Source organism: Acartia tonsa, chromosome 11 (genome assembly GCF_053477335.1).
Source record: "Acartia tonsa isolate MP-2025a chromosome 11, ASM5347733v1, whole genome shotgun sequence".
In the NCBI taxonomy this organism is placed as follows: Eukaryota; Metazoa; Arthropoda; class Copepoda; order Calanoida; family Acartiidae; genus Acartia; species Acartia tonsa.
In genome coordinates this window covers 8,460,395-8,472,373 of record NC_137270.1, presented here as the reverse complement: position 1 = coordinate 8,472,373, position 11,979 = coordinate 8,460,395, and the positions used below count along the sequence as shown (strand labels likewise).

General features: G+C 31.0%; 1 protein-coding gene across 6 annotated transcripts in view; it reads right to left on the bottom strand.

Moving 5' to 3' along the window:
- Positions 1 to 2,949: 2,949 nt before the first annotated feature.
- The window catches only part of PCID2 (PCI domain-containing protein 2), a 14,491-nt gene continuing 5,461 nt past the window's right edge, over positions 2,950 to 11,979 (bottom strand). The window contains exons 8-18 of one of the 6 annotated variants that reach the window (XM_080177226.1): positions 11,436 to 11,484; positions 10,865 to 10,959; positions 10,406 to 10,468; positions 9,997 to 10,082; positions 9,095 to 9,195; positions 8,519 to 8,614; positions 7,932 to 7,990; positions 6,813 to 6,891; positions 4,108 to 4,135; positions 3,277 to 3,365; positions 2,950 to 3,139 (exon numbers count right to left, since the gene is read on the bottom strand). In XM_080177226.1, coding sequence (XP_080033352.1) covers positions 3,316 to 3,365; positions 4,108 to 4,135; positions 6,813 to 6,891; positions 7,932 to 7,990; positions 8,519 to 8,614; positions 9,095 to 9,195; positions 9,997 to 10,082; positions 10,406 to 10,468; positions 10,865 to 10,959; positions 11,436 to 11,484 — 706 coding nt within the window. In that variant the 3' untranslated portion in view covers positions 2,950 to 3,139; positions 3,277 to 3,315. Of the gene's footprint in view, positions 3,147 to 3,186; positions 3,394 to 4,107; positions 4,136 to 4,473; positions 4,615 to 6,027; positions 6,148 to 6,206; positions 6,235 to 6,812; positions 6,892 to 7,931; positions 7,991 to 8,518; positions 8,615 to 9,094; positions 9,196 to 9,996; positions 10,083 to 10,405; positions 10,469 to 10,864; positions 10,960 to 11,435; positions 11,485 to 11,979 lie in introns of those variants that run through there. The other 5 variants (XM_080177223.1, XM_080177224.1, XM_080177225.1 and 2 more) reach the window with 5 other exon arrangements.

Here is an 11,979-nt window from a genome sequence, read left to right as displayed (position 1 = left end):
TCTATCCTTATACTAAAGTAACAGGATGTTTGTCTGTACCGAAGGATCTCGCTAACCGCTGAACCGATCGGGTTCTCCTTAACAGATTAGCTTCTCATAGGTCCCGGGAAGGTTTATAACTATTTTCTTGGGGGGTGGGACACCCCCAACCCCCCCAAAAATGAAAAATAGCCCCCCCCCCAAAAAAAAAAAAAATTAATTTGTTAACTAAAATTAAAAATTAAAAGTGCCCCCCACCCAAAAAAAAAAAAAAAAAATTTCCACCCCCCAAATTTTTGTTTACTTTTTCTAAAATCTAAAATAAGAAATTGGGTTATCAAATTCGACTCCCCCCTCCTCAAATGCTCCTAGAGGCCTCTAGGGGCGTATCCGCTAGTATCTAAAAAAGAACCTGGACCTAGCGTATGAAAAAAATGTAGAAAGCTTAAAGCAGAGGTAGTTAGAAGTTTGTATATAAAATATGCCTCATATTTGGCACCAGATATCTCTAAACTATTCACATTTTTATCAGGAATCAAGGAGTGACCACATTATTTTAAATGTTGTCCCATGAATTAAATGTTCAAGAAAAATTTCCAGTATCGCGTCGAAACCGATTAATATCCACTGGATTAGAACGGGTTCTCAACCATACTGAAAAAATTCTGTATAGCATCGTATTAGAAACAATTTCCACAAATATTAAAATAAAAATAATTAATACCAGTTTGGTTGACCCGGGCCTTCGGCACCTCGGGACTGACAAAACTGGTTTTAATCTTATAGTTTTTTTTTATTTCAATAACCAAGGAAAGATGTCTACAATACGATGCGATGAATATCTATCACATCTCAAATGATGATAAAAAACTTCTGTGGATAAAATTATTAGTTGAAATACACGATGACAAAGTTATAAAATTTTGAGTACCAATGTTTTTTACAGACCAAAGTCCCCTCCTTCGCAAAAGATTTCTATTTTGTTAAATCAAAAAATAAATAAGCCTGGAGTCTCATAACGAAGCTATTGAATTAAGATAGTTTCATTATGATTTAAGAACACCTATCCCTTATATCCCTGGTAATTTTTCCATCAAAGTTTGCAGGGACAAAGCTTGGATGTGAGAGCCAAATTAGAACAAGATTTTATACTAATTAGTTAACTTAGTCCCAGGCACATGGAAACATAATCTCAAATTAGAACAAGATTTTATACTAATTAAAAGGTGAGCAAAAAAAAATGCGTACCTTTTTAAAATTGAAATTGCGCGGCTTGTGTTAATAGTAGAAAAATGTAACGCATATCGTTAGAACCGTTAGGAAGTCTATTTTTTGGAAATATAAAAACGATTCCTGTGCCACGTATAGTTTAGGAGCTATGTGGTAAAATGTCCCAACTGGCTTAAAACTTAACTTGCGAGTAAATCATTAAAGATTAAAGCATACAAAAAAATATGTACCTTTTTAAAGTTGAGATTGCACGGCTTGTGTTAATAGTAGAAAAACGTTATGCATATCGTTAGAACCACTATGAAGTCTATTTTTTGGAAATATGAGAACTATTACTGTGCATCTTATAGTTTAGGAGCTACGTAGAAGAATGTCCCAACTGACTTAAAACTTGACTTGAGAGTAAATCATTAAAGAGAAAAAAAAGTGTGTGCAAAAATGCGGACAATTTTAAAATTCAAACTGCTCGGCTTGTGTGAATAGTAGAAAAATGCTATGTATATCGTTAGAACTGTCATAAGCTCTATTTTTTGGAAATATAAGTACGATTTTTGTGCTATTTTTAGTTTAGGAGCTGTATTGATAAATGTGAGAAAAGTGGAAAAATTTAATCTGTAATGATTTACTCGCAAGTCAAGTTTTAATTCAGTGGGCACATTCTACAACATAGATCATAAATTATACATAGCACAGGAATCATTTTTATATTTCCAAAAAATATACTTCATAGCGGTTCTAATGGTATGCATAACGTTTTTCTACTATTAACACAAGCTGAGCAATTAGAATTTAAAAAATGTACATATTTTTATTTGCATACCCTTTAATTTAATCTTTAATGATTTACTCGCAAGTCAAGTTTTAAGCAAGTTGGGACATTTTACCACATAGCTCCTAAACTATACGTAGCATAGGAATCGTTTTTATATTTCCAAAAAATAGACTTCCTAACGGTTCTAACGATATGCGTTACATTTTTCTACTATTAACACAAGCCGCGCAATTTTAATTTTAAAAAAGTACGCATTTTTTTTTGCTCACCCTTTAGTTAACTTAGTCCCATGGACATGGAAACATAATCTCAAATTAGAACAAGATTTTATACTAATTAGTTAACTTAGTCCCAGGGACGTAGAAACATAATCTCAAATTAGAACAAGATTTTATACTAATTAGTTAACATAGTCCCAGGGACATGGACACTTAATCTCAAATTAGAACAAGATTTTATACTAATTAGTTAACTTAGCCCCAGGGACAGAGAAACCTAATCTCAAATTAGAACAAGATTTTATACTAATTAGTTAACTTAGTCCCAAGGACATGGAAACATAATCTCAAACTAGAACAAGATTTTATCCTAATTAGTTAACTTAGTCCCAGAGACATGGAAAAATACTCTCCTCTCATATTAGAAAAAGGTTTCATACTAATTAGTTAACTTAGTCCTAGGGACATGGAAAAATAATCTCAAAACTAAATGATAAAACATAAACATAATTTAAACGACAATATAATTCGGCGGCAGCGTTTCATTGCAGACTGCTAATTTTAACATGAAATATATTAGAACCAGCTGATTTGTCCCAAAGCCTGTGGGCCTATACCTGCGGTGTCCTAACCCTGAAGGGCTGCCCTGTAACCCAACCTAACCTAAAGTAAGGAAAAAACGTGGCTGATGGTTACAAATATGGGTTAAAATTCTAAAGGGTACCTATACATTATTAAAACTAAAACCAAAATAATAGTATTTATTTTTATTTAATGAGTTACAAAATGTTACAAAAATTAAAAGGTACAAAGTCAATAAAAAATGAAAATAAATACATTTCACATTCACATAAAAAGGACAGAAAATGATTAAAATTAGGTATAAACAATCTAACCATATATTATGAGTAAAGGCATTCCCCCGTCCTGTTACTATTAACTGAAAACTGCGATTTAGTTTAGTTAAAATTATTAGAGCACAGCAGCCGCGCTTCAGTCGCGATGAAGTCTCAAATTAAAACCTGTTTGAATGCTTTATTTTTTTAAAACAAAGAAACCTAAATTTTCAGTTTACACCTGAAATTAATTCTTAGTCTGTCCTGTTTTATGCTACTTTTATGATACTGCACTGAGGGGTGGGAATGCATTCTGCTTACTGATAACTAACTTCTTATGCTGGTGTGAAATATACCCCTGAAATATGGATAGTTAGATAGATATATCCTTTAGATAGATAGATAATTCTGCTTACTGATAACTAACTTCTTATGCTGGTGAGATATATACCCCTGAAATATGGATAGATAGATAGATAGATATATCCTATAGATAGATAGATAATTCTGCTTACTAATAACTAACTTCTTATGCTGGTGAGATATATACCCCTGAAATATAGATAGATAGATAGAAATATCCTATAGATAGATAGATAATTCTGCTTACTGATAACTAACTTCTTATGCTGGTGAGATATATATCCCTGAAATATAGATAGATAGATAGATAGATATATCCTATAGATAGATAGATAATTCTGCTTACTGATAACTAACTTCTTATGCTGGTGTGATATATATCCCTGAAATATAGATAGTTAGATAGATAGATATATCCTATAGATAGATAGATAATTCTGCTTACTGATAACTAGATTCTTATGCTGGTGTGATATATACCCCTGAAATATTATATAGATAGTTAGATAGATAGATAATTCTGCTTACTGATAACTAACTTCTTATGCTGAAATATAGATAGTTAGATAGATATATCCTATAGATAGATAGATAATTCTGCTTACTGATAACTAACTTCTTATGCTGGTGAGATATATATCCCTGAAATATAGATAGTTAGATAGATATATCATATAGATAGATAGATAATTCTGCTTACTGATAACTAGCTTCTTATGCTGGTGAGATATATATCCCTGAAATATAGATAGATAGATAGATATATCCTATAGATAGATAGATAATTCTGCTTACTGATAACTAACTTCTTATGCTGGTGTGATTTATACCCCTGAAATATAGATAGATAGATAGGTATATCCTATAGATAGATAGATAATTCTGCTTACTGATAACTAACTTCTTATGCTGGTGAGATATATATCCCTGAAATATAGATAGTTAGATAGATATATCCTATATATAGATAGATAATTCTGCTTACTGATAACTAACTTCTTATGCTGGTGAGATATATATCCCTGAAATATAGATAGATAGATAGATATATCCTATAGGTAGATAGATAGATAATTCTGCTTACTGATAACTAACTTCTTATGCTGGTGAGATATATATCCCTGAAATATAGATAGTTAGATAGATATATCCTATAGATAGATAGATAATTCTGCTTACTGATAACTAACTTCTTATGCTGGTGTGATATATATCCCTGAAATATAGATAGATAGATAGATATATCATATAGATAGATAGATAATTCTCCTTACTGATAACTAGCTTCTTATGCTGGTGTGATATATATCCCTGAAATATAGATAAATAGATAGATAATTCTGCTTACTGATAACTAGCTTCTTATGCTGGTGAGATATATATCCCTGAAATATAGATAAATAGATAGATAATTCTGCTTACTGATAACTAGCTTCTTATGCTGGTGAGATATATACCCCTGAAATATAGATAGATATATCCTATAGATAGATAGATAATTCTGCTTACTGATAACTAACTTCTTATGCTGGTGAGATATATACCCCTGAAATATAGATAGATATATCCTATAGATAGATAGATAATTCTGCTTACTGATAACTAACTTCTTATGCTGGTGAGATATATACCCCTGAAATATAGATAGATAGATATATCCTATAGATAGATAGATAATTCTGCTTACTGATAACTAACTTCTTATGCTGGTGAGATATATACCCCTGAAATATAGATAGATATATCCTATAGATAGATAGATAATTCTGCTTACTGATAACTAACTTCTTATGCTGGTGTGATATATACCCCTGAAATATAGATAGATATATCCTATAGATAGATAGATAATTCTGCTTACTGATAACTAACTTCTTTTGCTGGTGAGATATGTATCCCTGAAATATAGATAGTTAGATAGATATATCCTATAGATAGATAGATAATCCTGCTTACTGATAACTAGCTTCTTATGCTGGTGTGATATATACCCCTGAAATATAGATAGTTAGATAGATATATCCTATAGATAGATAGATAATTCTGCTTACTGATAACTAACTTCTTATGCTGGTGAGATATATATCCCTGAAATATAGATAGTTAGATAGATAGATATATCCTATAGATAGATAGATAATTCTGCTTACTGATAACTAGCTTCTTATGCTGGTGAGATATATATCCCAGAAATATAGATAGTTAGATATATATATCCTATAGATAGATAGATAATTCTGCTTACTGATAACTAACTTCTTATGCTAGTGAGATATATATCCCTGAAATATGGATAGATAGATAGATATATCCTATAGATAGATAGATAATTCTGCTTACTGATAACTAGCTTCTTATGCTGGTGAGATATATATCCCAGAAATATAGATAGTTAGATAGATATATCCTATAGATAGATAGATAATTCTGCTTACTGATAACTAGCTTCTTATGCTGGTGAGATATATATCCCAGAAATATAGATAGTTAGATATATATATCCTATAGATAGATAGATAATTCTGCTTACTGATAACTAGCTTCTTATGCTGGTGAGATATATATCCCAGAAATATAGATAGTTAGATATATATATCCTATAGATAGATAGATAATTCTGCTTACTGATAACTAACTTCTTATGCTAGTGAGATATATATCCCTGAAATATAGATAGATATATCCTATAGATAGATAGATAATTCTGCTTACTGATAACTAGCTTCTTATGCTGGTGAGATATATACCCCTGAAATATAGATAGATATATCCTATAGATAGATAGATAATTCTGCTTACTGATAACAAGCTTCTTATGCTGGTGAGATATATATCCCTGAAATATAGATAGATAGTTAGATAGATATATCCTATAGATATATAGATAATTCTGCTTACTGATAACTAACTTCTTATGCTGGTGAGATATATACCCCTGAAATATGGATAGTTAGATAGTTAGATATATCCTATAGATAGATAGATAATTCTGCTTACTAATAACTAACTTCTTATGCTGGTGAGATGTATATCCCTGAAATATAGATAGATAGATAGATAGATATATCCTATAGATAGATAGATAATTCTGCTTACTAATAACCTTCTTATGCTAGTGTGGTATATACCCCTGAAATATAGATAGTTAGACATATGATGTGTAAATAGACAGATTATTAAAATTTTAATGTCTTTTGTTTTACAAATGTTCTTCGTCGCAACAGGTAAAGGTTGATTCCTCTCAATATAAAATAAGAATTGTTTGTGGGCCAATTTTTATAGAAGTGGGGCGTTCCCCTTCCCCATACAATAGCTTTAAAACCACCGCTGGATGTATACAGGGATAGATGTATATTCCCTGAGAAGTCAAACCTCATGGGACAAACATCCTACTACTTTTATATTATGGATTACCTTGACTTTTGCTTCATAGATAAGGTTGGCTAGGATACAGGCTGTCTCGTCATTATCAACGTCCTCTTCACCCATCAACCTGTAAGAATTGCATTAAAGTCCTAACAGCATGTTTAGTTTATGCTTCATATCAAATATTGATAATTGACTGGTTGGATTAAGCCAACAGTCTCAATCTATTTGTCTTTATTAAAAGCGAAGCTTTTCTATAATTAGGGTTTGGTCCGTACGTCCGTCCGAGATAGATAGCTTTTATTCGTTAATTTAGGCATGTTAGAATTGTCCTATCGATTTCAAACTTTGCATGATGATTCCTGTAGTAGGTAGGTACGATTTAGAAAGCGTAGCAACTCTACAATCATTACCAGAATATCCATATGTCCGTTTTAAACATGTTGATTTTTCTACTTTTTTAACAACAAATTTTTATGTGATGTAATTATCCGTTTGATCTGATTTTTGGTATATTGATTCCTGGGACAACAAAGAACAATAGTATAAGCAAAGAAACTCTATAATCAAGTCCTAAAGATGTAAGTATGTCCAAAACATTATCCTGTATCAAGCAGTTTTTCAACAAATTTACTTACAATTTTGATTAGACTCTTTCGATACTTTTATATTCTGATTATTCAGTTCAGACACTATACAAGTGTTAATGTCCGTTTGTCCTACCGTTTCAGTGCTTCGCTTTTATGAGTGTTGTCATCCTTGTTTTTAATTTAATTAAGGTGTGATTTTGTTAATAATCATTAAAAGTGTATATCAATTTATATTTCAAGGCTCACTATTTCTTATTTTCTCTTTAGTTTTTAATTAAAAAAATATATATGTTGTAAGTTTCTTGCTATACAAAGTTACCTATTAGTATTCATCGTTTATTAAATATTTATTTCATTAGCCAAATTTTCTTAGATTTTGTACCTAAGACTTCTAAAGTAATACGAGACACTATTGTATGGCTATTTTAACCAGCTCACGCTTCACGTTGAAGTATATTATGTCTTGAAACGCCGTCTTATGAGTGATTCTCATTTTTTATTTATATAAACATCGCCGATTTAAATATTGCATGTATATTATGTTTATCAATTGAAGCTGTGTGAATTTCTACTGTACCTGAGTGCCGTGGTGAAGGCATCAATTGAGATCTGATGGGTATTCATCAATAGGGATACCTAGATTTATGTACAATTATTGGATAGATAGGAAGATAGATAGATACAGGATAGTTAAAAAAATGGTTTATAGAAAAAAATAAAAATATGGTTATATGGACAAATGACAAAGCAAAATATGATTAAGGTTGTAGGCTTTTGGGTAACACTAACAACTAACAAACAAGCAACACTTTTATTGTACGACCTTTGTCTTTAAGTCCTAACTATGAATCGAAATAAGTTGCGCTTATTTATGGGCCAATGCATTCCCCCTTCCTCTTATTATAAGAGTTTCCTTCAGACATAGCAACAGTGACCATTTTTATTGTCTTAAGTATGAAGCGAGTTGGACCTTAAAGTGGATATCCTTAATAAAAGCCCAAAAAAAAGTTTGAAAACGCATATGTGATTGTGCACCTATAAATCAGTCTTAAAACATCCTGATCAAAATATTTGAACAGATTCTGTATCTTAATGTATGGGTGAACGGACTAACAGACAATATATTGTTAGAGCAAACGCGCTAGCTATTAAAGATTATCCTACCTTTTTGAAAAGATTTCTGTAAGTGATGATTTTAAGTTTCTCTAGGATAAGGAAGATTCCCCATTTTATAAAAGTCCTCTCGTGTTTCTCTAACTCCTTAAATAAAAAAGTATTAATTTTCATTCAAAACCTTAATTTTTTGTATAAAAATAAACATATATATGGTCATGACACATATAGATAATATTAAAAGAATTCCATACAATCTGACCTTCGATTGCAAGTATTGAAGTTTCATATATTTTTAGCATAAGTTGCGCCAATTTAGAAAATAGTCAATTATTCTCCATCGCAGTCAGAGCAGAAATAAGAATATTTTAAAATTCTTCAATTTGGCGGATAGATTGTAGATATATATTATATAACTATATAAAATTTTTTTGATAATATAGGAACTGAGGGGAAATTGGACTATCATTTATAGTTATCAAAATTGTACACACACATTCTTATTCATTAACTTAAATGCTTTGGTCATTAATCTTGATTGGTTTGTTCAATTTAACAGTGTCAAAACTTTTCAACCAATAATATTAATTCACTAGAACGGTCACTTTGTCTTATCCCTGATAGTACCTGATTAAGCTGGTGTAGATTCCCCTCCTTGACACTTTCCATAATCCCTTTAAACTCGAGTAGATCATACTTCACCAGTAGAGATGGAATTGGCATTTGTCCTACAAGAATTGAAACATTTATTAGTAACAAAACAAAAGAAAAATAAAAAAAAACAAGGATAATAACAACATGGTAGCGAAGAACCAAAAATAATAATACAGACAAGGAAATTTTAAAACCATACTGGTTGCTCAAAAAACGGTAATCTAATTTTAATATCCTTAGGTATCTACAAAATTTTTGTAAATCAGAACAAAAACACAAAAGATATGGAGAAAAATGTGAAAAATAAAAACCTGCTAAAAAGCAGTCCGATCGCTATGGATATAATATTTCCTTAGAACGACGGGAAATTTAAATTTAATACCTATCCTTTTCAACGAAAATTTTGTAAATCGGACCAAAATAACCAATGCTATTGGCGAAAATGTGAAAAATATAAAATTAGCCAAAAATCTGCACAAAAAAAGCAGTCCGACCGTCATGTATGTTTTAAAGTTAATTATGCTTAATGATAGAATGTTGACAAAAAGTTTCAACAGTTAATATTTTATAGGAGCCGAGAAAATCATGTTTACCTCAAAACGTTTCAGACGAACATACAGACAGCCGGATATTTCAAATTATAGAGTAGTTTCGCTACTAAAAATATTCGGAAAAGTCAAACAAACGTGGGTAGTTTTTTCTTTATGCCTAACCTGCAGTGTTCTAAACTTAACTAACTTGACCATCCAAACATAAGAAAAATTCATATTGCCAAATTATTTCAAAAGAAGGGAGTGAGGGGTTCTTATGCTTGATAAAGCAATTTAAGTATGAATTAGATACTTGACGGACAGAATATAATATATTGTAATTACCTAGAAGCATTTTCACCGGAACGAGATACATAAGGACCAGTCGTTTGTTCCTCTTACGTGTTCTATCACAATGCTCGAAAGCGTATCTGAATAAAAATAGTTATTTAACACATCGTATTATAGATTTTTCCGCGGATATTAAAATAATAAAGATTAAAAACTTGTTTTGTTAGCCACAAGGGCCCCGAGGCCCAGCTAAAGAAAACGAATAACGAAATTCGTCGTATTTTCACAGTAACTTTTCTCCTATTTCTATCCCCTGTGAGGGGTCTAACCCTGCGGTGCAATTATTGACAATAATCTAACAAAACCTAAATAAAGCTACTGTAAAATACGTCGAATCCCGCTACTTCGTTTTCTTTCCATAATCCTGAAATTTTACAGGTTTCATCCACATCCCCCTGCATACCTGAGATACTCCTCTGCCTCCTTGAAATTGTAGTCAAACATGTATTTTCTTCCAACATAATACCTGAAATAAATGTCATAAATTTTAAGTTGGTAGGTACATTCTATCTTTTATTTATTTCACATTTCTTGTAATGTTAGGAGGTAAGAAGATTTTCAATAGATTTGTCATTGGATTAAGGGTTCTAGACTAATCATCTCTATGATTTTACTTTTTTTATTACAAAAATCAAAAAGCTCACACTTTTTTAGAAGAGTTAGGTTTTACTCTCAATTATTGTTACCTATAGAATTTCTTAAAATTTTTGCACACGTGCAAAATATGAAGACCGGGAGAAAAATTATAATTTGTGATTTTTATGCCTGTTTTAGCGGCAAATAAAACAATATAACTAAGTGAAATTTCCTAAATTGTAGGAATGAAGAAGGGAATGTTTCTTTTAAAAAAATGACCACTTACTTATAGGTTACCAGCTGAGATTTAGGATATCTGTCTTTCAGTGCTGAGGATTCTATAGCTCGAATAAGTGGCTTTGTCAGGTGGAGTTTGTTCACCTTGATATTATTTAATATTAATCTGTTTTGTTCAATATAAAATTACTAGTGGCTGATCCCAGTCCCCTATCATCTAGGAGTTTGGTAGTAAGAAAGGAGGACAAGAAAATAGCCTGAAACCACTAAAGGTATCTATGATACTTTCCTATTATGCAAAATTCAATCAGGCTCTGATAAAAGAACATAATATTCTATTCTTTTTCATTATAAAAAAAGGTATTAGTCTAATATCGCTGCATATGCTATATCGGTGTTTTCCCTCAAATTACATGTCAAGCACTGAAAGCCTAACCCCTCCCCCCTCCCCCTTATTTAAAATAAATTGAAAATAAGGGGTTGTGAGTGTTTTTTCATAACTTTTCTTGTTCTAAGTGATATAACTTAAAGAAGGTAAAAAGTTCAAAAAATGCGAATGGTCAAAGCCATACCTATTTTTTTACTTTTGAAAATGAATATATTTAAGAACCAAAGATTACCTTAAAATAAATCTTGAAGAGTTGATTAACAAGGTTCAGCATACCCCACCTAAATACACACTTTTTATACAGTGTGTTTTTTTTATGAGAACTTTTTTTGAAAGCAATTTTACCCCACTTATAGTTATCAGAATTTAATGATTAATGGCTTATTTTCTTCGTTTTTTATGGGAAATTATGAAACAACAAAAAAAAATTACAGTTTTTGTTGAAAAAGTACAGTAAAGTTGAACATTAAAAACTTAGGTGTCAACATATAAAAATGGTTTTAGCGCATTTTTCTTTAAAAAATGGATTTTCTGTAGTCGACTTTGGGGGGCCAGTACTCCCTCCCTGGTTGAGATATGACCTTCAAGCTTTGATATGTTCTAGTACATGTCCCTAATAGTATCTGTATACATTTTTAGCTCTATATCTCAACTTTGAAGTGTTTAGCAGTCATTCTTGCAAAAGGTTGATTATTTGAGCATAAGAAAAATGCGCTAAAACCATTTTTAGATGTTGACACCTAAGTTTTTAATTTTCAACTTTACTGTACTTTTTC